Consider the following 25,398-nt stretch of genomic DNA (forward strand, 5'->3'; position numbering starts at 1 on the left):
AGTAGCTATAATGGAGCACTAACCCCAAGGTTGTAACTGGTCGAGGTTTGGGGAGACCACAAGGGGCTGTTTAATGACTGGGTAGTAGCAGATGCCTGTATTGTTAGTTTAATTGTGTTTCATTGTTCTGTATACGAATCAAGCCATAAAGATGCTTATCTACCCATCTTCTGTGTTGTGAGTTCTGCTTTTAAAACTATCAGTGATTTCTCTAAGCACATAACAATGCACATAACCCATCCGTCCCGTGAATCATGGAGCCCAATTCCAAACCTGAAAACATCTTACATTCATCATACTTAGCAAGGAGGGTCCATGCACAAGTCAAGGAAATGATGACATTTATTAAAAGTAGTATATGAAACATGTAGTTGAAATATTTTTAAAAGGAGTAAAGCAACAAAATGTAATGGGACTGAATCCATAAACAACGGTCAAATATTAATGCATTTGCATCTGTCTCCTTGACCTCCCCCACCACCTAACAAAGGGGGAATGACTGTGGAAAACTGCTCTTGGGGACATTTTGTGTGTGTAGTCTGGGGGGCAGGCACTTGATGGCTTCAGGGATTCCCACAGGCTCACCATTCCTCACTTGGATGCTCAGTGGGGTCCTGCTGTGAGGGGTTTTGGCTGCTGGCAGAGGGTGTGGTCCTGGGAGTCCTACAGGCTCCTTCCATTCTCAGGGGAGCTTGGGTCCTCTGCCTCAGCAGCACCCTGGGTGGCAGCCGGAGGAGGAGGAGGTAGGGCTGGTTCACAGAGAGGTGATGTGGCCATGACAGCAAACAGACTCCAAAACTGTTCAGCTACCAGTTCTATGAGCATTAGGGAATGCTCCCGTTCCCTAAGCATGCCTCCTGCTCCAGGAACCAGTTCATCAGTGTCTCTTCCTGCTGAAGAGCCTGATCCTTCCATACTTGAGGAATGCAAACTGCTCCTGGTTTCTCCTGTTCATGCCAATGAGCAGGTCCTATGGCGGCCTTCTCTGTCTGCCTCTGCAGTGCTGCCCCTGCCCTCCCAGCAGAATGGTTTTCATCTCAGGAGTCAAAGGTACTGCCAATTCAAAGAAATTATATGTTGTTTTTCCTTTGGAAGAAACCAAGAAATCCCCCCCATATAACATAAATTTGATGTAGAAGGCCACAATTTTGATAATTTTCAGCATTTCAGGAATGTGACTGTTAGACTACCCTTGGTTCTGAGACAACCTTTGCAGCCCCTGAGGAAAGAGCAGAGGCTACTAATGGTAAAATACATGTACTAAAGTTTTTAAAAATGTAAAATTTTCATAGTGTCTTACGTAGGGTATGGGGAGGGAGGTGGCAGTTCCATCAAGGGACTGTTACCAGTTTGCAATTTCTTCTTTAAAGACTAGCCAACATCTGGAGAACATAGCAGTTTTCAAGGTATCAGAATGGAAAAGAGAGGTGGCTTTCCAGTCCTGTGGAGAAGATCTGGCAATCTATGCCAGAGTGATGTTTCTGCTAGTGGTCACCTTGCTGCGTATTGCTGAATGGAGGGCTTTGAACAGTTATGAAGGTGGACTAAGCACATTTGCGCTGTCGTTGAACCTCAAGAACAAGCTGGAGTTTCTGCTACACCAAAAATTTGCTGAAATATTCTTACAGGATTGGGAGGCAATTTGATGATAAATTGACTATATTCTCGCCTATGTAACTGCTCTTGTGCCACAGAGCACTGAAGCAATATCACAATATGACAGGAAACATTCTCGTCAGTCAGTGGGGGAGTGAGGAAGGGTAAAGGAAAGTATCAGTCTATCAGCCAGCCTTTCATGGTGGAATAGAGGGGGAATTCACCTCTTTCTCCTCCTCTCCTGGCTGTGACTTGGAAGTGGTTCCACAGTTACATACGGAGACAATCCCAGTGGCTCCTTTTCACCCCATCCACAGGGAGGAAAATCTCAGCTATTTCAACACAGGTGAATTGATTTGCCAAATCCAAATAGAGGAGTGGAGTGCCACTCAGATGTGCACAATTTCTGAGAGCCTCATGAAGACCTGTAAAGGGCCACAGGCAGCTAAAGAGTCGTGGATTAAGTATCAGTAGATTAGATTAACTGCACTGAGTTCCAAAGAGGATGGGCCATAGAGCTTATTCAGTGCAAACAGGAGAGTTAGGATTTCTGTCAAAAAAAAAAAAAAAAATTAATCTCAAAGCCTAGTTTAATAACATGGCAAAGATACCATTCAAATGAGAATATTATTAACTTTTAATAATTTCTAGAAATTGAAATAGAATCTGTTTTGGCAAAAGCATTACAGTCTTCTACCAAGAAAAATATTTTATTCAGTTATGTAAGCAATAAAAATAAATGTTTTATAAAATTTACCCCAAAGGACTTAGAAAGTATTAAAAAACAATAATAATTAACCAGAGTTCTTGATGTGTACAGCAGCCAAAAATAACATCTAGTACAGCTGAAAATGGTGAGGTCATTTCTTGTATTGCACTCGAAACACTGACCACCTGCAGAGATGCAAAAATATTCAAAAGTATCTATTTCCCAAATATAGACAGACTGAAAAATTCTCAGTCTTTTACATGATTTTATTTTGCCAAAGTAATGGAATTCAATACACATTTAATGTGCATTACAAGTAGTTGTTCCTATAGTGCAAAATTTCCCCATACATTTATGAAGCTGATACTGTCTCCCTCTGAACAAAAGTGTCCTGGATGCCAGTCTTCAGTATTCTTTTCCAGCTAATCTAAATGGTAACATTGGCATTGCCACTTTAAGTCAAAGTTTTGCTCTTACAAAAAGAGATAACGTGTCTCTGCTCTACCACAAACAATCATACAAACATAAAATGAACTTTATTCTTAGATAATATTTGATGGGGATGTAGCAAATGTCTAATTTTAGCATTCTACTGAATATCAGATAATGTAATGTTTATCCAAAACTGAAACAAAGGCCAATAGTGGATATCACAATCAATATAATAGTCACATGTTTTAAAATGAGTCATGACCCAAAAGTCATTATTTCATAAATTGCCCAAAAAAACTAATTTAATCTTCTTTAGGTATAAAAGGAGTCCTCTATATCGCAGGGCGAGTGGCTGATTAGCTACTGGAAACACTTATATGAAATTATTGGTTGGTTCTAAACCCACAAGAATGATACAACAGATGTACCATTTTACACTTGTATCTTCCATTTGAGGATCTCGGTGTACTTTATAAACATGAATTAAGCCTCAAAACACAGACTAAGGGTAAGTAATAGTATACCCATTTTAAAGATGAGTTATAAGAATATAACATTAGGGATCTATTATAGACTACCTGACCAGGACAGTGATAGTGATGATGAAATGCTAAGGGAAATTAGAGAGGCTATCAAAATTAAGAACCCAATAATAGTGGGGGATTTCAATTATCCCCATATTGACTGGGAACATTTCACTTCAGGACAAAATGCAGAGATAAAATTTCTCGATACTTTAAATGACTGCTTCATGGAGCAGCTGGTACGGGAACCCACAAGGGGAGAGGCAACTCTAGATTTAGTCCTGAGTGGAGCGCAGGAGCTGGTCCAAGAGGTAACTATAACAGGACCGCTTGGAAATAGTGACCATAATACAATAGCATTCAACATCCCTGTGGTGGGAAGAACATCTCAACAGCCCAACACTGTGGCATTTAATTTCAAAAGGGGGAACTATGCAAAAATGAGTGGGTTAGTTAAACAGAAGTTAAAAAGTACAGTGACTAAAGTGAAATCCCTGCAAGCTGCATGGGCACTTTTTAAAGACACCATAATAGAGGCCCAACTTCAATGTATACCCCAAATTAAGAAACACAGTAAAAGAACTAAAAAAGAGCCACCGTGGCTTAACAACCATGTAAAAGAAGCAGTGAGAGATAAAAAGACTTCCTTTAAAAAGTGGAAGTCAAATCCTAGTGAGGCAAATAGAATGGAGCATAAACACTGCCAAATGAAGTGCAAGAATGTAATAAGAAAAGCCAAAGAGGAGTTTGAAGAACGGCTAGCCAAAAACTCCAAAGGTAATAACAAAATGTTTTTTAAGTACATCAGAAGCAGGAAGCCTGCTAAACAACCAGTGGGGCCCCTTGATGATCGAGATACAAAAGGAGCGCTTAAAGACAATAAAGTCATTGCGGAGAAACTAAATGGGTTCTTTGCTTCAGTCTTCACGGCTGAGGATGTTAGGGAGATTCCCAAACCTGAACCAGCTTTTGTAGGTGACAAATCTGAGGAACTGTCACAGATTGAAGTGTCACTAGTGGAGGTTTTGGAATTAATTGATAAACTTAACATTAACAAGTCACCGGGACCAGATGGCATTCACCCAAGAGTTCTGAAAGAACTCAAATGTGAAGTTGCAGAACTATTAACTAAAGTTTGTAACCTGTCCTTTAAATCGGCTTCTGTACCCAATGACTGGAAGTTAGCTAATGTAACGCCAATATTTAAAAAGGGCTCTAGAGGTGATCCCAGCAATTACAGACTTGTAAGTCTAACCTCGGTACTGGGCAAATTAGTCGAAACAATAGTTAAAAATAAAATTGTCAGACACATAGAAAAACAAACTGTTGAGCAATAGTCAACATGGTTTCTGTAAAGGGAAATCGTGTCTTACTAATCTATTAGAGTTCTTTGAAGGGGTCAACAAACATGTGGACAAGGGGGATCCAGTGGACATAGTGTACTTAGATTTCCAGAAAGCCTTTGACAAGGTCCCTCACCAAAGGCACTTACGTAAATTAAGTTGTCATGGGATAAAAGGGAAGGTCCTTTCATGGATTGAGAACTGGTTAAAATACCGGGAACAAAGGGTAGGAATTAATGGTAAATTCTCAGAATGGAGAGGGGTAACTAGTGGTGTTCCCCAAGGGTCAGTGCTCAGACCAATCCTATTCAACTTATTTAAAAATATCTGGAGAAAGGGGTAAACAGTGAGGTGGCAAAGTTTGCAGATGATACTAAACTGCTCAAGATAGTTAAGACCAAAGCAGACTGTAATGAACTTCAAAAAGATCTCACAAAACTAAATGACTGGGCAACAAAATGGCAAATGAAATTTAATGTGGATAAATGTAAAGTAATGCACATTGGAAAAAATAACCCCAACTATACATACAATATGATGGGGGCTAATTTAGCTACAACAAGTCAGGAAAAAGATCTTGGAGTCATCGTGGATAGTTCTCTGAAGATGTCCGTGCAGTGTGCAGAGACGGTCAAAAAAGCAAACAGGATGTTAGAGATCATTAAAAAGGGGATAGAGAATTAGTGAGAATATATTATTTCCCTTATATAAATCGATGGTACGCCCACATCTCGAATACTGCGTACAGATGTGGTCTCCTCATCTAAAAAAAGATATACTGGCACTAGAAAAGGTTCAGAAAAGGGCAACTAAAATGATTAGGGGGTTGGAACGGGTCCCATATGAGGAGAGATTAAAGAGGCTAGGACTCTTCAGCTTGGAAAAGAGTAGACTAAGGGGGGATATGATAGAGGTATATAAAATCATGAGTGATGTGGAGAAAATGGATAAGGAAAAGTTATTTACTTATTCCCATAATACAAGAACTAGGGGTCACCAAATGAAATTAATAGGCAGCAGGTTTAAAACAAATACAAGGAAGTTCTTCACGCAGCGCACAGTCAACTTGTGGAACTCCTTACCTGAGGGGGTTGTGAAGGCTAGGACTATAACAGCATTTAAAAGAGAACTGGATAAATTCATGGTGGTTAAGTCCATTAATGGCTATTAGCCAGGATGGGTAAGGAATGGTGTCCCTAGCCTCTGTTTGTCAGAGGATGGAGATGGATGGCAGGAGAGAGATCACTTGATCATTGCCTGTTGATCCACTCCCTCTGGGGCACCTGGCATTGGCCACTGTCAGTAGATAGGATACTGGACTAGATGGACCTTTGGTCTGACCCGGTACGGCCGTTCTTATGAGTTAAGTGACTTGTCCTAGGGTTCCACAATATTAGGGGTCAGAACCAGAAACACAACCTGTGAGTGAAGACCCGCAGGTCCCTCCTTTAATCTTTCTAGATATTAAAGTCAACAGAGGTACAACTAGTGATTAATTTTGCCCAGTGAAAACTGTAATTTATTGTTTGATGCAAACTATTTTACTCTGAAAATAATTTGAAAGATAAGATGTTTTATGCAGCAAAAGGAAACCAAGTATTTTTGCATTCTATACAATTTCTTCTCACATTGGTTGATAGTTTAACTCCACCTATGGTCAATGGGAAGCTTGTCACAGCGTTAATATTTTCAAACCGCACAATAAGAAATATAAACTAAAATTCTGAGGTCACCTCCCTTTTCATATTTAGTCCTATTCATTACCTCTTCAACTCACGTGTATCACCTTTTCCCTCTCTTTAATCTAGGCTTTTATATCACTATCTTCCAGGTAGCCGAGCACCTTACAAAATTAAATACAAATATGACAGAGGAACTAGAGTTCTTTTACTTTCTCCTTACCATTACTGATCAGATTTTTGGTTTGTTCATTTTTGTTTCGTTCTGGAGGATAGGGCCAAATTTTTTGGCAGAACTATTTTCACCAAAAATAAATAAATAAATAAAAATGCAGATTTGGGTTGACCAAAACATTTTGTGAATCTGTGTTGAATTGACCCAATTCTTTTGACTGCAAACACTAAAATAAAATTTGAAAAAAATGAAACATTTTGTTTTGACATTTTCTAAATGAAATGTTTTAATCTTTCAATCAAAACAACTTTTTTAAATTTATTTAAATATGTTTAAAAAACCTTGAAAATAAAATGTTTTGTTTCAGGTCAAATGAACCATCTGACCTGAAACAATTTTTTTTTTTTCCAGTACAGAGAATGAACTGAAAAATTAGTTGTTTGCTCTACTGGAGCATGAAATACTATATTCTCTGATTTTTTAACTTGATGTTTCCCCTCAGTCCTGCACAGACGCATTCCCTTTAAGACTGGCTTCCACTGACTGGAGGCTAGGGCTGCTGGCATGACAATGGCAAAAAAATCACAGTCATTTTCTTCTAACACTGAACAAATAACTTTATTACTTTAATAAAGGTAACAATAGTCACCCTACATCTACTCTTTTCTCTGCAGAGTTGCTGCTTAGAACCTTCCTCAGCCCCTCTCTTGCCAGGCTTCCCTTCCTGCTATTTTTAAGTTTCCTTAAGGCTGGAGATGGTGGTTGTTTGAGAACAGGTGCAGCATTAAAGTATGGAAGAAGTAAAGAGCATGCAACCAGCTGGTGCCACTTTTGTGATCAACTCTTGGGGATGGATAGGGAAACAGGTGAGAACTGCTGGGTATGTTTAGACTGACTTGTCCTCAAATAACCATCCAAGACCCAATTATTTAAATTCAAACGTATTTGGCCAAACCTGAATATAAAAATTTAAGCCGAATACTCACTGGCAGTAGAAATCTGGTACAATTCTAATGAATATCATGGTTGTAATTTTCCTAACTCCATATTCTGTTGTTTTGAAATATTTATTACTACAGATGCCAGAAGCAACATCACTTCTCTTCATTCCACATCTCTAATCACCTTCTGAAAGCAAAGTTGCCATTTTCCATAAACTGGAGATCATTTTGCTGCCCAGTCTCACAGCACAGGCTATGTCCAAAAAGCATGAAAAAACATTCCTTTGTGAAAGGGCTGGACAAAGCTCAAATTGGCTAGCAGGATCCACTGCTGAAGCTTAAGATTTCCTGGCCACCTAAATGCAAGCTATAGCACTGGAACTGGTCTGCAATTTTGGCAGCATCTGGATTTGTTTAAAATATTACTGCATTACACACAGTGGTGTACTCTGTGTATTGTTTTAATGTATTTATGTAACTCAATGGTTCCTGTGTAAATAATATATGCTAATGTAAATCTCACTGATTCACACACATAGTATACTGATGTTCAAATTCAGGCACTGGTTTGCACATAAATTGTGATGTTTATGTGAGGGAAAAAGCCAGGATACAAAGCAATTTCTTTTGATTCACACACATTGATTAGTGTGAATGATCTGTCTCACTTACACCCAGGAAGGTATGGTGTGGTCCTAGTGCTGGAAATACCAAGGCAGAACTAAAGGCCTATGAGTCTGTGACTGGATGGAGGAACAATTTCAAAGAAGCATGAGTTACAGTTTTATGGAGACACAAGAAACAATGTCAGAGAGATAAGAAGATCAGAGGGCCCGGAATCAGTTGAAGACCAAGAAATGTAGTAAAAACCTCCCTGACAGGAATGTGTCAGGAACAAAGCTGATCCAAGAATTTTAAATGGCAAGGGAGAACAATAGAGACAGGAAGTAATGACAGGATCTTCAGAAGTCCCATTAAGAAATCTCCATCCTGGATTCTTGGGTACCAAGAACTTGCTCTGACACTAAAAAATATTAATATTAACAAAATCTAATACTGTTTTTAACAGGGGAGGATTGAGACATAAGGAATCAAAAGTCATGTCTCCTACAATGCAATAGAATTTTGTGTTCTACTTGATTTTTCTTTTAATTGCTTTCATTCCTGAGCGGGTCCCCCCCCCCCCCCCCAAAAAACCAACTGAGCATAGGAACTATATAACTTACTTACTTTGGGACAGGGTGCCATATGCCAGTAAGGTCATCACCATCTTGAGTTAGGATTAAATCCTAATGGGCTTTAGGTTTTTTCTACATTTTTTACTTTTTTAAATGGCCAGTTCATTTATGCTCAGCACAGGAAGAAAAGCTGCAACTGCACCTAGAACCTTGACTGAGTGTGGTAAAAAAAAGGTACAATTACCACTGGTGTGACATGCTAGACAAGAAAGTCTTTGCCTGAACTGGTAGAGGTAGTAGGCAACATTTAGTTTTAATACTGTAACATTTCAAGCAAATATTATTCTTGTAACAGGGCAGGCTCCACTCCTGTCCTGAGACCCACACAAAAGCTTTTGACACTTTCTGTTAGCATCTCTGTGAGTTTTATTTATATTACCTCCACCAACATGATCCCATGTAGCAATTCTATCTACAGCTTTCCCTAGTCCTCAACCCTTTGTCCAGGGAGATAGAGAGCTCTCGCAACCCTGAGATCTTACTTCCTCTGGGCTCTGTTAGGGCTTGTCTACACTTAAAACGCTACAGCGACACAGCTACACCACTGTACTGCTTTGGTGTAGACACTACCTATGCCTACAGGAGGAGTTCTTCCATCAGCTGTTAATAGAAGAATTGTTCCATGTGCTTAGGGCTGCCTACATGGGGACTTAGTTTAGGCTAACTACACGGCTCAGGGGTGCGGATTTTTCACACCCTTAAGCAATGTAGTTATGTCAACCTCATTTTCTAGTGTACACCAGGCCTTAACCTCTCCCCATTGCACTTCCAGTGCTTTTTAACTACCCTCTCAGCTAACCAATAATTAGCTCCTCCGCCCCACTCTGATTAGGTAATTAACTATTCCACTTCTCCATCAGGAAGGGGACTAAGGAACACTTAAGTGATCAGAGTGCCAAGCCAGCTACTGGCTCTCAGCACGCTGTCAAATCTCTTAAATAGATCTGAAGTCAGAACAATATACCTTGTACAGCTTCTTTCACAGCAAAACAGATAAGACCTAGTAGAGCAGCCCATAGTGTCCCTACCAGTTCAGGAGTGTTCTGCAGCTGCCACTTTTGTGATCAATGCTTGGAGAGAAGATGTCTAGGGAAACAGGTGTACACATCACATCCCATCCCAATAATACCCTACAGAGTCACGGAGTTCAGATTTTATATCTGTCCATCCAATGATCTGGAGGATGGCGTGGACTGCACCCTCAGCAAGTTTGCAGATGACACTAAACTGGGAGGAGTGGTAGATACGCTGGAGGGTAGGGATAGGATACAGAGGGACGTAGACAAATTAGAGGATTGGGCCAAAAGAAATCTGATGAGGTTCAACAAGGACAAGTGCAGAGTCCTGTACTTAGGACGGAAGAATCCCATGCACTGCTACAGACTAGGGACCGAATGGCTAGGCAGCAGTTCTGCAGAAAAGGACTAGGAGGTACAGTAGATGAGAAACTGGATATGAGTCAACAGTGTGCCCTTGTTGCCAAGAAGGCTAACGGCATTTTGGGCTGTATAAGTAGGGACATTGCCAGTAGATCGAGAGACATGATCATTCCCCTCTATTTGACTTTGGTGAGGCCTCATCTGGAGTACTGTGTCCAGTTTTGGGCCTCACACTACAAGAAGGATGTGGAAAAATTGGAAAGAGTCCAGCAGAGGGCAACAAAAATGATTAGGGGGCTGGAGCACATGACTTATGAGGAGAGGCTGAGGGAACTGGGATTGTTTAGTCTCCAGAAGAGAAGAACGAGGGGGGATTTGATAGTTGCTTTCAACTACCTGAGGGGGGGTTCCAAAGAGGATGGAGCTCGGCTGTTCTCAGTGGTGGCAGACAACAGAACAAGGAGTAATGGTCTTAAGTTGCAGTGGGGGAGGTTTAGGTTGGATATTAGGAAAATCTTTGTCACTAGGAGGGTGGTGAAGCACTGGAATGGGTTACCTAGGGAGGTGGTGGAATCTCCTTCCTTAGAGGTTTTTAAGGCCCGGCTTGACAATGCCCTGGCTGGGCTGATTTAGTTTGGGATTGGTCCTGCTTTGAGCAGGGGGTTGGACTAGATGACCTCCTGAGGTCCCTTCCAACCCTGATAGTCTATGATTCTAGGAAAGGTGAGTGACACAGGGCAGCACAGACAACGGGTGGGGGAGCAGTTTTCAGAGGAGATTGGGGGGAGAAAGGAAGCTAGAGAAGACTTTGTACAAAGACATTCGGCATTTCTGCTCTGACAGTCAGTGAACCGCCCGGCCGGGTTAAAGGGGTCTGTGGGGCAGGTCCCAATGTAACGCGCCGCCCGGAAGCCTAATGGCAAGTCCCTGCTGGCACCGAGCCCGCGGCCCTGCGCAGCGCAGCCCGAGTATTCCAACAGAACAAGGCGGGATCCATTGCTCTGCGCTCGCCCCTAAAGAACCTCAGTCGAGCGCCGATTCGCCGGATGCTGGAGGACGAGGGCGGGCCGAGGCTGGTCCTCGCGACAGTAGCGACGGCAGCGGCAGCTGCGCGTGCGCAGCAGTCTGCGTATGCGTGTGTCCCTCTCCCCTCGCGGCACCGTGAGTCGGTGGAGAATCCACACATGCGCACTCTCTCGCGGAAGGAAGGGGGCGGTCCTGGGCCATGATCCCCACCCCGCGCCACCAGCACGTGGGCTCGCACGGGCCCTTCAGCGACGTGTACGAGCCGGCCGAGGACACCTACCTGCTGCTGGACGCGCTGGAGCGGGACGCGGCCCAGATCAGAGACGCAGGGTGCGAGCTGGGGGGAGGGAAAGAACCAGCGAGAGGCCGGTCAGCAGCCAATGGGAGCAGCCGCTGGTGGGGGGGTGGGAGGAGTCAGGGGGCGCCGTGAGCACGTGCAGGGGGCGGGGACAGGCGGTGGCTGCTGGGGGGCGGGGTCTTTGGGGGTGGGGGCGGGGCTGTTGGCTGGCTCGCCGTTGGTACAATCCTGGCACGGGCGACAGCAAAACTCCCACCGGCTTCAACAGAGCCGGGATTTCACCCACCGACTGCTGCCGTCGCCTGGGCGAAATGTCCCCCCCTGCGCGTCCTTGCGCCGGGATCCGCCTCTGCCTCGCTCCCATCCGCCCTCAGCGCCTGCGCCATCGACCCCTGCGCGTGCCCTGGCCGGAGACGTCCCACGTGCTGGGCGGTGCGCGCGGCGCTGTGTGAGCCTCGGATGAAGAATCCCAGAAGGACCCCGGCCGCTGTGGAGCCGCAGTGCCAGGGGGTGCTGCCCTGCTGCGGCAGAGTCGTGCTGTAGTACACAACGGCCAGCTGGAGTGAAGATTGGTTTATCCACAGCTAGGTCTGCTGCAGTGGAAGAAAAAGAAGAGGATCGGATTGCCCTGGTTAGGGTGACCCGCCTTTTCAAAATGCAAAACTGGGACACACGCAGGAGCCCTGAGCCTCCTCTTCCCCTGAGACACCCCCGGCCACGCCAGAGCCCAGTGCTGGTAAGAGCCCTCCAGGGAGCCTGGGCTGCGGTGGGGAGCCCTGGACCCTCCACCTGTCCTCGGTGGTGGCTGGGGTACCCAAAAGTAGTCCTTGGCCTGTGTCCCTGCCCCCACTGTGGTGCACTACCAAGGGCAGGTGGAGGGTCCAGGGCTCCCCACAGCAGACTAGGCTTTCAGGATAGCTCTTACTATAGCCTGGCCAGGGCCTTAGGGGAAAGAGGAGCAGGGGGTGGGGCCTTGTGAGTGGGGGGCTAAGGCCCACTTGTGAGACACCCACACACACATACTGGAAAGAGGCTGGTGCTGCCCCGAGCCTTGGGCAGGCACAGAGTGATGTCACAGGGAACCCAGGATAAATGTTGTCCTGGAGTAATTTAGCCTGGCACTGGGACTTGAAATTTACATTTGGGGACTGTCCCGCTCAATTTGGGATGGGTGGTCACCCTGCTCATAGCTCCAAGTAGTTTCAGTAAATAATGTAAACATCTGCCAGGTTTCAGATTACTGTGTGGTAACTTAGTCTTTGGCGTGATGGTCAGTTTTTCCAGGAATGATGTGCCCCAAACAAAATTAAACCAGTTTTACTCTGTGAGGAGTGGAATGTTTTTAATTTATTGGAATATAGAATCGGCTAGAACTTGGTTCTGTGTTGCTCCTTTTCATACTCAAAATATCTCAAAGTAAAGGGTATTGCAAATATAATTTAAGATGAATGGGATCCATACAATGAAATAATCTTGTTGCTTGTCTTGAAATTTCTATTATTTATACATGTCCAGAGCCAGCTCAAACAAATGTGGACCCTTTAGAATAGTCACTGGGATATGTCTACACTGCAGCTGGGAGTGAGCCTCTGGACTCAGACTAGTGGAGCTTGAGCTAGTGCACTAAAAATAACATGGACATTGCACCTTGGGCAGCAGCTTGTGCTCTCAAGCCCACCTGATCCCCTAGATCTGAGCTTGGGTGGCTAGCCTGAGTCTCCACGGGAACCACAACATCCACACTGCTATTTTTACAGTGCTCACTTGAGCCCTGCTAGTGCAAGTTTGTCACCAAGTGCATTGTGTAGACATATCCTTGGGATCCCAGTTTCAGTGTGACCTGCTCCAAACTCTTATGCCGTGGCTGCTTGGTGGAGGGGGTGGAGATGTGTCTAGAACTGTTGTTTTTGTGTTGTCAATGGATGCTTCCTGTTAACAGAGGGAAGGAAACCTACAGTGTGCCCCAGCGGGGGCTGTGATAAGTAGGAAATATTTTGATTCCCCAGGGGACACAAGTTCTCACCAGAGAGCTGTCAGTCAGCACAACGCAGATCATATGGCACACCACTCATCTTGATCTTGAGGGCAGTATGACCAGTAAACTTCATTATTAGCGGCTGCAGGTTTGACAGCATTGCCTGATTCAGGCCTGCATATGTCCGTCCTAGATACTCTTGTGAAGCGGGTATTTTAATCACTTTGTACTAATTATTTTTATTTCAATTTAGAGTTGAGATCTCCCTTGAAGTAGGAGCTGGATCAGGTGTGGTTTCAACATTTCTGGCTTCCATTGTTGGACCCAGTGCATTGTACATGTAAGTATTATACTACCATTTTTTTTAGATTGTTGCAGCTAATAATATAAGAATACTTTGCTCTTACAATATATAGTGCTTTTCATTTCAAAATGTTTTACAGTCACCAACTATGTAGAGAAGTATTATCTCCATTTTACAAATGGATTTCTAAAGACATGTAGATTCCTATCCCTCATTGATTTCAGTGAGAGGTTAGACACCTAAATAGCTTAGAAAATCTGGCCCTAAATTACTTGCTCAAGACCACCTATTGGTTTGGTAGTAGAGCCAGGACTAGAGTTCTGAAATTCCTTCTTCCCAGCTTGAGCTCAATCTGTAGTCATGTTGTCTCTACCATGTTTACTCATAACTTGATCCTGCAAACACTTGTCTAACTTTACTCATGTGAGTTGTTCTGTTGAGCTGAGTGGGAATACTCACATGTGTAACATTAAGCAAATGCACAAGAGTTTGCAGTGCTGGGCCCCACTGAGTAACTATTATGCAGTGCCATAGTTGGAAAGGCAGTCTCATTATAAACACTTGTTTTCACAGACAAAATCATTTTAGGCTGAATTTCTAATGTAAGTTCTGAGCCCAAATTTTGTTTGAAAGTCTGGTAAAATTCTCTTGGCCTTTTATGAGTTATCTGAGCACAAAATGTAGAAAACTTTGATATTATAGTATGTTGCATTGCTTGAGAAATAGTATGTGATAATTTAATTCAAGACAATTGTAATGCATCCACAGATGAGGACAAAGTTATAGTTATGTCTGAGCATGCAACCTTAACTTTAGCATTTCCTTAACTTTTGAGTACTTAGGCAACCTTAAAGTTTTCTTAGCATAGTGTTATTGTATGAAATTTCATACGTGTTATAGTCACAGTATGAGTAACAAGAATTGTATGTTCTTTTCAAAGCTTGGATGATGATTATTTAGTAAGGCTATGTGTACACTGCAAGATAGGGGTGAAAACAGTGGGTATGTACTCAGCATAGCTCAGCCGTACCTCTGCTGCTGCTGCTACCGCAGTTATGCTGCTATTTATGCTTGTGCTAACTGGATGAGAGCTAGCGTGAGTATGTGTGCGTGAGCAGGGGAATCACATTCATTCATACACCAGACTTGACGTCACAGCACATAATAGCATTCACATTCTTACGTTCATTTTTTAATTATATCTTGTAATGTTGATGTGACATTAATGTTTTGCTTTCAGATGTACAGATATCAATCCTATAGCAGCTTCTTGTACCTTGGAGACAGCTGTACTTAACAAAGTTCACATTCACCCAGTAATTACTGACTTGGTAAGATACAAGTTTCTATAACTGGACCTTCTGATAGTTTTGCAATTCTTACAATGTACAGTGGGAGGTTTGCTTGTAACCATTCAGGTACTGTCCCTTCACGCTGAAAGAAAGACAAGGGGCAATGGATGTGTTTTAATTAGGCCACAGTTTTATTCAGTTAACATATCTGGGATTACCCAACAATAAATTGTACAGCAGGTCATCATTATTTCCTTAATTGTTTCCTCCTACTCGGGAGGGCTGCTGTCAGCCCTCCCCCTTTCTCAACCTGGTCCTAGCTAGCCTGTTGCTGGGATCCCACCACCCTCCCCTCGTATGAGGAGTTAAGGGGGGTGGAAAACAGGGAATGGATTGGCTCCCCGCTGTATCTCATGTTAGGAGCCCCAGCCTTCCTTCCCCAGCTACCTTAGGGGATGCTTTCCTCTAAATCCACTTCCAAATCCATTTAATCCGAGAACCGTATTCCCTCTGTAACAAGCACTGGACACATCTGTTACTAAGTGGTGACATTCCTCGCCTACCCCACTGGGTCCCTTATCTGCTGTGGAGAAGATGAAAAAACCTGCCCCACCTCGTCCAATCTGGTGGTGAGGAGAAAATTCCTTTCCAGCTCCAGAAGAAGAAGTTGAGTAGAGTCATGCTCACAGCAGATCATGAAGAAACCAAGTCCTACTCGGAGCCCATCACTGGGAGGGTGGGTGTTGCCAGCCTGATTGCAGTGAGAGTATGTTTTTCTGGAACTGTTCAGGGTATAGTTGCCCCCCTGGCACATGAAAGGACAGTGTTCTCCTTCTAACCTGGTCCAGCCACTTCCTGTTGTTCCCTGCTCTGTCCTGGTAAATTTCCCCTTCCTCCCCACTCTGCCACCCTGTTGCAAAGGGGGCCCAAATAGGGGCAACAACCCTTCCAGCCAGCCAGACAAAGAACCCAGTGCACTCAGGTGCAATTTACTGCCATATGTTAGTAAGGTACAACAGTCTTTTATGCCACAATATATAAGTATTTGTTTTATTAAATTTGTAAAGTACTCTGGTGGATGGCAGTAGCTTAGACACTGTTGCAAGCTTACAGAAAACTAAGTAAAAACTGATCACAGCGCCCACTTGTTCTCTCAAAAACTCATGCAAAAAAAAACCCAAATAGAAAGGCTGATGAAAAGAGAGGGACAAAACAGCTGATAAGGGACCAAACTGAATCTGAAAAGAAAATATACTTCAAATGAGACTCTAAATCAGTACAAATATAGAGCAAATACTATATAATCAGGGAATGGATTTGAAACTGTGAACACCTGGAGCTTTCTTATTAATGTTGTACCCATGACAGTAATGCTCTGTCAATGCACAAGTCTAAATGTTTTTTTGTTATAAATTCTGTTTGCTAATGATTTAAAAAAAACAAAAACTTCCAAGCAGTGCCTTATGGGAAACTAAGTTTAATCTTTTCCTCAGTAAGCTCTTTTAATTTGTAAAAAATCTTGAGAATTTAAATTTAATGAAGGGTGACAGATTGCCAATAATTAGAAACAGCTGAAATAAATGAACACTTCTTCATTTGGGAATTGGACTGTACACAGAGACCTATATGAAGTAGTTGATGAACAGCTAACAGATGATAAACTTTTAATCACTTCTGAACTGGGATGGATATGAATCTGTAAGCTAGCTCTTTTAATTAGTATAGGTTTTTCTTTCATCCTCTTACTATTCTGTATCTCTAGTTCATGTTTTGGGACCCTGTTGTGTTTGTCTTCATGCAATAAACTTATATTTTTACTTGTCCCATTCTGTGGGCTGCCCTTGCACACTGAAGACTGGTTTAGTGCACTTGGACCAGGCATAGAGGCTGAGCTATTCAGAACCAAAGAGGACAATTTAATGCATTGCTGTGAATGGAAGGTGAAACAGGAATGGTCCCAACTCTACTTATTTTAATTTATAAAAACATGAAATAATCTAACCCTTCCTATGAGGAATCACTTGCAGTATAGTCATCCTAGAGGAAGGGATGCTTGATTTGATAGAGAAATAATCTAGTTCCCTTATTGAGATAAGTTACTCAACCTTGTAATTTACCCACTTATGAAACGGATTATTATCTCACAATCAGGACGTTTTTATTATTATCTACTGAGGGATAGCTCAGTTGTTTGAGCATTGGCCTACTAAACCCAGGGTTGTGCGTTCAATCCTTGAGGGGGCCATTTAGGGAACTGGGGTAAAAATCGGTCTGGGGATTGGTCCTGCTTTGAGCAGGGGGTTGGACTAGATGATCTCCTAAGGTCCCTTCCAACTCTAATATTCTGTGATTCCCAAATAAAGCACCTGTAATTAGCATGTATTTAAAACATTTTGCTTAGTAAGGGTCCTTGAAATGTACTTTTTCATATTGTCCATTATTGACTTTTGGTTTTGGTAACTAAAAATATAAGAAAAATAGATGGTGGCAACATGGTCACCTTTTGATTGGCTGGCTAAATTTATGGGAAATTGCACAGATTTGTGTTTTACTAAATGTTTACCTTGTACTCCTGTCATACAGAAAATAACAAAGAAGTATCTTAGTTAACAGTCTGTTTTGGCTTAAGTCATTTTAAATAAGTCAGGTTTCCATAGCTAAGTACAGGACACTTTCTGTATCTCAATAGTAGCAGCTGTGTTAGTCTGTATCCGCAAAAAGAACAGGAGTACTGGTGGCACCTTAGAGACTAACAAATTTATTTGAGCATAAACTCACGAAAGCTTATGCTCAAATAAATTTGTTAGTCTCTAAGGTGCCACAAGTACTCCTGTTCTTTATATCTCAATAGTGTATAACTGTTTGTAAACCTATTAATTTTCTTCCTGTCTTGATAATGATTGATTATATTCAAAGCTTAATCTCTCATTTTAGTCCCATATATGACAAATCTGCAGTCTCTCAATACCTATTGTATAATGAGAAGTGGAAATGTGTGTTCCTGCTGTAAATAAAAAATGTAGCTAATAAAAGAACTGCCTAAGTAAAACTAACTTGTTTCCTACCTCAATTTCATCTCTAGGTCACAGGATTGTTACCAAGATTAAATGGGAAAGTTGATCTACTACTATTTAATCCACCGTATGTGGTAACCCCTTCTGAAGAGGTAGGGATCACTGAGACTTGAGGAGATGCAATTTAAAAAAAAAACTTATGCAGCTCAGTGGATATGAAAAATTATTAATTTCTGATATGATAAATTGGTTTGTAATGTCCAGTTGTCAGACTACTGTGTCCTGAATTGTAGTTCTTTGAAAAAGTAGTGAGGGGTCATGTGGAGCCAGTGGTGATAACAGAACTGTTTGCAGTAAATATGAATCACTCACCTTACTGCATTTTCTGCATAAGAGATAAAGGACACTAGTGACCACTGTTCCACAAAATATTGCTCCATCCTTGCCGGGGCAATTCTGTAAATCCATGTCTACACAGGGATACTTAGGAATCACTAAAGGTATGAAGTCAGGGCGCATAAATTAAAGCATGCTTAATCCCCCATGTCAATGCTCTTATTCAGGAGTAAAGTGGTTTTAGTTCTCTAACTTTGATTAAGGGTTTGTCTACACTTAAAATACTGCAGTGGGGTAGCTGCACCGATGTAGGTGCACTGCTGTAGCACTTCAGTGAAGATGCTACCTACACCAATGGGAGGGCTTCTCCCATTGGCATAGGTACCCCAAGAGGCGGTAGCTATGTCAACAGGAGAAGCACTCCCACCGACATAGCGCTGTCTATCCCGGGGGTTAGGTCAGTATAACTACATCGCTCAGGTGTGTGGATTTTCCACGCCCCTTGAGCGACGTAGTTATACTGACATAAATTGCTAGTGTAGACAAAGTTACAATGAACTAATTCCACTTCATTCCTGAATGAGAGATCCACTTAGAGGTTTAACCATGCTTTAAATTATGTGCATTGACTTTACACCTTTAGTTGATTTGCCTTAACTTTCCTGATTATCTGCATGTAGACAAGCCCTAAGAGATTTTCATTTAGATCTGTCAGATATTTCCCATTGGAATGATTTTCTGGTGAAAAATGCCTTTTTCACAAAATCAGAATTTTCAGGGATGAGTGTCTTGGCTCACCCCTCCCATGGGAGCTTGCCCAAAGGCTCTTTCTGCCTGCACGGAGAAACAGAAATTGACAAGAGCCATCCAGATGGGCAGTTGGCAAGCTGAAAAATTCTATTGTGGTTCTCCCCAAATGGAATTTTTCAGAATTTCTGGCTTGTGAAAAATCTTGAGCGATTTACTTTTTTGTCCAAAATTGGGACTAATTTTTTCCAAAGCCTCAACATTTTCTATGGGACAGAAATTCCTTTTTCTGGACTGCTCTAATTTTCATCTTTTATTTGTATTCTTCAGGACTCTCGAGGCATGTCTACACTGCAATAAAACATGAACAGGTGGCCCAGGTCAGCTGACTTGGGTCGCAGGGGTCAAGCTGCAGGGCTGTAAACTGGAGTGTATAAAACCGAGAAGGGGGAGGTTCCAAGAGCCCAGGCTCCTGCCTGAATCCAAACATCTACACTGCAGTTTTATAGCCCTGCATCCTGAGCCCCCCGAGCCCAAGCCAGCGGACATGGGCCAGCCGCAAGTGTTTTATTGCAATGTAGACATATCCTTGGTGGAATTTATATGAATACTTTCTGTATGCATCTAGAGGAAAGTATATGCTTTGAATGTTACAGAACGTGTCTATTTCCAAACAGCGTCAACAAAGGCCTTCTTTAAATCCAAACAGAGCTCATCTATTTGGAGGATAAGTCTGAAATTTGACTTGTATGCTGCATGAACTAAACTGCCATGTAGCAATTTTATGATTGAAATTATTTTAATTAAATAAGCTCCTTAGGATAGGGACTATGGTGATGCTCTTCCTAAAGTGTCATGAACATATATGGCACTCTATAGTCGTATGTAAACCATTAGTAAAAAAATTCATCTTCCTTTAATTTCTCCTAGGTAGAAAGCCATGGAATAGAGGCAGCCTGGGCTGGAGGCAAAAATGGCAGAGAGGTAATGGATAGACTTTTTCCTTTAGTGCCAGACCTGCTTTCAACAGGAGGATTATTCTATTTAGTTACAATTAAAGAGAACAACCCAGGTAATAGAATCCTTCTGTTTGCTAAATTATATGTTACTAATGCGTACATGAAAACTATGAGCACAAGACTAAGGTGCTATAGCTAATCAGACATTGCCACTGGTATGCAAGAATGGGAAACTTTGAATTGAGTAATATCTCAGAGAAATGAGATGGCCTGTACATGGCAGTAGCAAGTCACACTTGGTTAATAACATTTATTAGTGTGGAAGCACTTTGGGCTAGATTCACAGGGAGGACTTGGTTGAGCATTGCAGCACCCAACTTTTAGGCACCCTTCTGCTAAGTTGGATTCATGATCCCAAGTTAGGCAGTCAGGTTCCCAATACAATGCACTGTGAGACTTAGGTGCCTAAAAAAGATTCACAGAAGTCAGCATGCTAAACCAGCCAATAGGAAATGACAAGGAGAGGGGTGTGGCCTAAGCCCTGTCTCTCTCAGGAGTTACGTGCCTAACTCTGGCCTTGATGGAGGCATCTCCCTCTACTTGGAATTCATAGTAGTGAACCCTCTCCTGGAGTTGGGTACCTAAGCCAGGTCATCCCTTTTTGAAGAAAAATCAAGGTGATGGTGGTAGTGCCTCCTTGCATGCCCAATAGTCCAGTGGTTAGAGTATCACCCAGGATGTTGGAGGCACTGGTTCAAATCCCCACTCTGCTGGATTGGGAGCAGGGACTTGAACATGGGTCTCTCACTTCCCAGCTGAGTGCCCTAACCACTGGACTTTAGAGATTCTCTCTTTTTCAATGAATAGTTAACTATTTTATACAAAGTGGAGAGGAGGAGAGACTGAGAGAAGCCCACCCCAGACTAGCCCATTGCCCAACAGTTAAGGGACTGATGTGGGAAACCCACATTCAATTCCCTATTCCACTGTAGGCAGAGTGGGGATTTGAACCCAGGTTTCCCACATCCTGTGTGAGTACTCTAACTATTGGGAGAAAAGTGTGTGGGAAGGGCAGCACTGCCTCTTCCTCAACTGTGTCTTGTGCAGAGCCCAATCAAGTAGATGTGCTCTATGGCAGCCTCTGAGCATGTGTACTGGATTGCGCTCTGCAGGCGAGCTAAGTGAGGGAATGCTTTCTTTGTGAATCCTGCTCCGGCTTAGGCATGAGTTAGGTGCCAAGCTGCTTGGTGGTGTCAGGGCTGAGGCAGCTGAGTATGTGCCCATTGGCTGAAATTTAGGCACCTTGGGGACTTCACTAGTGAACACTGAGGTGCCTAGGGACTTTAGGCTACTACAAGGTTAGGTGGCAGCTGAGCCGGGGTATGAGCTTCTAAATTTGTGCTTAGACACTTTACATGACAGCTCCACTTGTGAATCCTACCCTTTCTGGCGGTTTTTACTGTAGGGTTTTCAAATTAATTTGTGTGCTGTATACACATCCTTCTATCAGAGCTTCTGCCTTTATAAAACCTTTTATAAAACCTTCTTTGTTCAAGCCACTACTTACTTAGTATATACAGGAAAACATACTGTCCATTACAACATTGACCCAAGTAGTATGGGAAATATGGGTTTCATCTGCTAAAGTGAAACTAACACTGAAGTGTAGAATTACTCCAGGGCACTCCCACGTTTGAACATTTTCAGACAGGGCTCAAATATCAGATTTGCAATTGTACTCTGCTGGAATTTTACCAAAGAACCCCCAAATTTTTCCCCTACCGTTACTCACACCTTCTTGTCAGCTGTTTGAAATGGGCCATCCTGATTATCACTACAAAAGTTTTTTTTTCTCCTGCTGCTAATAGCCCACCTTAATTGATTAGTCTCATTATAGCTGGTATAGCAACGCCCATTTTTTCATGTTCTCTGTTTATATACATCTTCCTACTGTATTTTCCACTGCATGCGTCCCATGAAGTGGGTTTTAGCCCACGAAAGCTTATGCCCAAATAAATGTTAGTCTCTAAGGTGCCACAAGTACTCCTCGTCCTTTTTATTAAGTACTTGAAACCTGAGTATAGTGCTGAAACTTTAATTGAAGCAGTTAGTTAAGATAGGAATATTAAATCATTATACTATGATTCTAACTAATTTGCAGTTTCAGTATAACTGCACTTAACTCATTTTGGATTTTGTGTTAATATATAGAATATTAAAAGCATACACACACTTAAACTTTGATCACACTTTTTAATCTTAAACTTATTTACCAATTCAATTAAGTACTTAGTATATTTTTCAAAGACATTAAAATCCAACATTTCCACTAGTAGAAAGCCAAGTTCATTTGGTTTTGTTGGATGACTGCTTTAAAAATTGTTCTAATCACCTAAAGGAGCATGATGGATATTTTATGAGCCTATATAATCTTTTGTTTTGTAATTTGCTTTTAGCAAATAAATCAGTTTAAGACAGGATGGGCTTTTTAGGTGGTGATTAACACAAACTGAACTGTAATGCTGTACATTTTTAATTACAGATGAAATTTTGGAAACAATGAAGAAATACGGTTTAAGAGGTACTAGAGTACTTTCTAGACAAGCAGGAAGAGAAACTCTCACAATTCTTAAATTCAGCAAGTCCTGATGACTGCTCTTAAATCTTTAAACATCTTCAGCAATGGAAGTTAAACACAAATGGTGTTACAATGGTCAGGCTATTTTGTGACTATAAACTATAACAGATTTTTGAAAAAAAAATTATCCTGTCTCCTGATCTTTACAGGAAAATTAGCAAAACTTTCATTGTTGTTCCCTTAACCTGGCCATCAACCCACTGTGATCTGTAATGAGTGAGGGGGCAGTTGTTTCTGGACTTGGTTTTCTATGTAGCATAGTGGAACTGTAGCTGAAATGTAAACTTTAAAATGGACGGTCACACTTTAAAATGAGGAAATTCACTGGTATGTATTTTGTTTTATAACTGGAATATTTTTATGTGATCATACATTTAATAATTGTTAACCTTTGTCATTCATTATGGGTTCTCAAAACAGTGTTCTTGCTTTAGTACTTTGTCTTGTCTTATGGTACTTATTCTGTAGAGCTATCTGGTTTAAATTAGTACTTAAGAAACCACTGATCTTGAGGTTAGTGGCCTCAGTCTTATATTTTGCATTTGTTGCAGAATCACCAAAAGCCTAGTGCATAGAAACTAATTTTGCTCCCATAGTTGGAAAACTCTTGATCTTATCTTGCTACTGTATTATTGCTATGAATATTCCAACAGATGTACCCAATATGGAGTTCTGCTATATGTCATCCAGAGTCTTTAAGCTAAATGCTATGGGTTAATAAACCATATAAAAAGTTCAGTTCAATTTAATCAATTTTACAAAATTCTTTTAGGGTAGAGACTTTTTTTAGACTATAAAAAGGAAGGTTTAGTTAAAAAGTATTTTCAGTAGAGCCTAGCTGTCACAGTATAGAAAACTAACAAGTGACAGTTCTTTATGAAGCACGTCCATATATGACTATGGTATGATACCATACTTATACTAACGCACCATAAAATGTATGGGATGGAGACTTGTATGGTCTGATTATCTCCCTATATTTAAGCTTCTTCATTTTCAGTTTAAACCGATTTTTATGGAAAAATTCCTGGGTTTTACAAAAAGTATGATTCATTTTTTTCCTGATTTTTCACCCTATTTTTGTATCATTCAAATATATAAAAAATAACTTGCTTTATTGGAAAATACATATATCTCATGCAATGTATTGTATTATGAAAATACATTAGTCTGTGTGTATATGCAAAGCTGCCTGTTGAAGTAAGGCTATGTATTAGTCAAGAAGATATAAACAAACAGGCACACACGCAAGCTCTGAAGTGTGTGTGCATCTGAACATACTAATGAATCTCACGTCCACCACATACACATTGCAAGCTGTTAGCAGATAACGGTTTAAAGATTTGACACACTAAAATGGGAAGAAAAAAATCTATATCAGAATACATTTCAGAACACAAGGAAGTATTTGAAAGTTTTTAAAAAAACAAAAACAGGAGAAAAGGATGAAGTTGAGGATATGCGCTGCAAATGGTGTGGCCCAGTTATTAAAAGTAAATATTTATAGGCTAATAATTCCACGTCTACAACAGTAAACTGTTTATTCAAATGAAAAGTTTTATTGTTTTCTTAAACTCACAGGTGTTTTGAATTCTGTTTTAGTTCTGCCGCAAACCACATTGATGAACGAAATTCAAAGCAGTAATCTACTGAATACTTTTCCCCCTGACTTTCTGTCCACCACAATAAACCCCATTATTTACCCAGAAAAGTTATTAATAGTTTTTTGCACTGATTTTCACTTGCTTGTGGTGTTGTGGTAATACTTAGTTGCCAGGAAAAATTAAATAAAATAAAAACTGAAAACAAAGGGCTCTACTTATATTATATATTTAAGAATAGCAAGTTTTCTAGTCAATAATTTCCTTTCTGCTAGTGGAGTCTCCCACAATTCTGAGAAGTATGGGCTATTCCTCTCCTGCCTGCAGTTCAATGCTATAATGCTGCTCTTACTGATCATGCTCCCATCTCCAGCTTGCACCAAACTATTTATTCCAAATGTGTATAAAAACTCATAGAATGATGAGTAACAACAGTTTCAATGCCAGCCAGTAAACCTATGAACAGTAGGCTAAGTGGCCGACAAACTGTAGATATAAAAATTTAATTTTGTCCCTTTGCTACAAAGCCATCCAGAGAGGGTATAATTATGGGAGACGCTACTAGCAGAAATGAAATTATTGGGTAAGAAAGGAAGGGGTAAGGTAGTAGAATGAGAGAGAGAGAGAGAGAGAGAGAAAGTCCTCCCCCAAAATTAATTATAAAAATGGCAAATTATTTCTGGATCACTGCATATAGTAAAAGAGGCCACTTTATAATGTCTAATCAAGGTTTTAATTGAAGACTATGTTGTTGCTCAGCAGATACCCTGAGTGGAAGCACAGTCTCTCTGTGCGCATGAAGATCCTGTGGAATGTGCCTTGATTCCATCAGGAACATGTTTACCTGATGCCTTGTATGCCTCTACAATGCATAACTTGATCCTTCTGGCTAAAGACAGTTTGGAGACCTGTAGCCCTTTGGACTTTGGGTGAAAGTAGACAAACTAGGGGCCTGATCTTGTTGATTCATAGCACTCAAGATAGTTCTTTTGTGCTCTGCAAATATCCAAATTATGCCACAGATTTTCTGTAGGCTGCTGTGGGTTTGGATGGGAGGTCAGCCTCCTGTGAGTCATGGGAAGGTAAGTTTACTTTTGGCAAGAAAGGTTCTGGGGTCCTGAACACCACCTCATCATCATGGAACATACACCAATGTTCATTCATGGATAATGTTGCTAACTCCGAGGCTCAT

At 41.5% G+C, this 25,398-nt stretch overlaps 1 protein-coding gene and 1 long non-coding RNA gene across 3 annotated transcripts; one reads left to right on the top strand and one right to left on the bottom strand.

Moving 5' to 3' along the window:
- Positions 1-324: 324 nt before the first annotated feature.
- Positions 325-11,395, bottom strand: LOC135885912 (uncharacterized). Of its 2 annotated transcripts, XR_010561762.1 has the most exons (3): positions 11,323-11,376; positions 8,626-8,791; positions 325-2,146 (listed from the first exon to the last, which is right to left on the bottom strand). It is a non-coding gene; the product is annotated as an uncharacterized LOC135885912 (long non-coding RNA). The 2 variants fall into 2 exon arrangements; XR_010561761.1 differs by lacking the exon at positions 8,626-8,791 and having other exon boundaries at positions 11,323-11,395.
- On the top strand, positions 10,944-23,341 carry N6AMT1 (N-6 adenine-specific DNA methyltransferase 1). Its single transcript, XM_065413833.1, has 6 exons — positions 10,944-11,372; positions 13,569-13,655; positions 14,860-14,950; positions 17,994-18,077; positions 19,939-20,080; positions 22,510-23,341. The coding sequence occupies exons 1-6, from the start codon at positions 11,242-11,244 to the stop codon at positions 22,614-22,616; spliced, it is 642 nt and encodes a 213-aa protein (XP_065269905.1). The 5' UTR covers positions 10,944-11,241; the 3' UTR covers positions 22,617-23,341.
- Positions 23,342-25,398: the final 2,057 nt, after the last annotated feature.

Source organism: Emys orbicularis, chromosome 1, assembly GCF_028017835.1.
Source record: "Emys orbicularis isolate rEmyOrb1 chromosome 1, rEmyOrb1.hap1, whole genome shotgun sequence".
NCBI classification, from domain to species: domain Eukaryota; kingdom Metazoa; phylum Chordata; order Testudines; family Emydidae; genus Emys; species Emys orbicularis.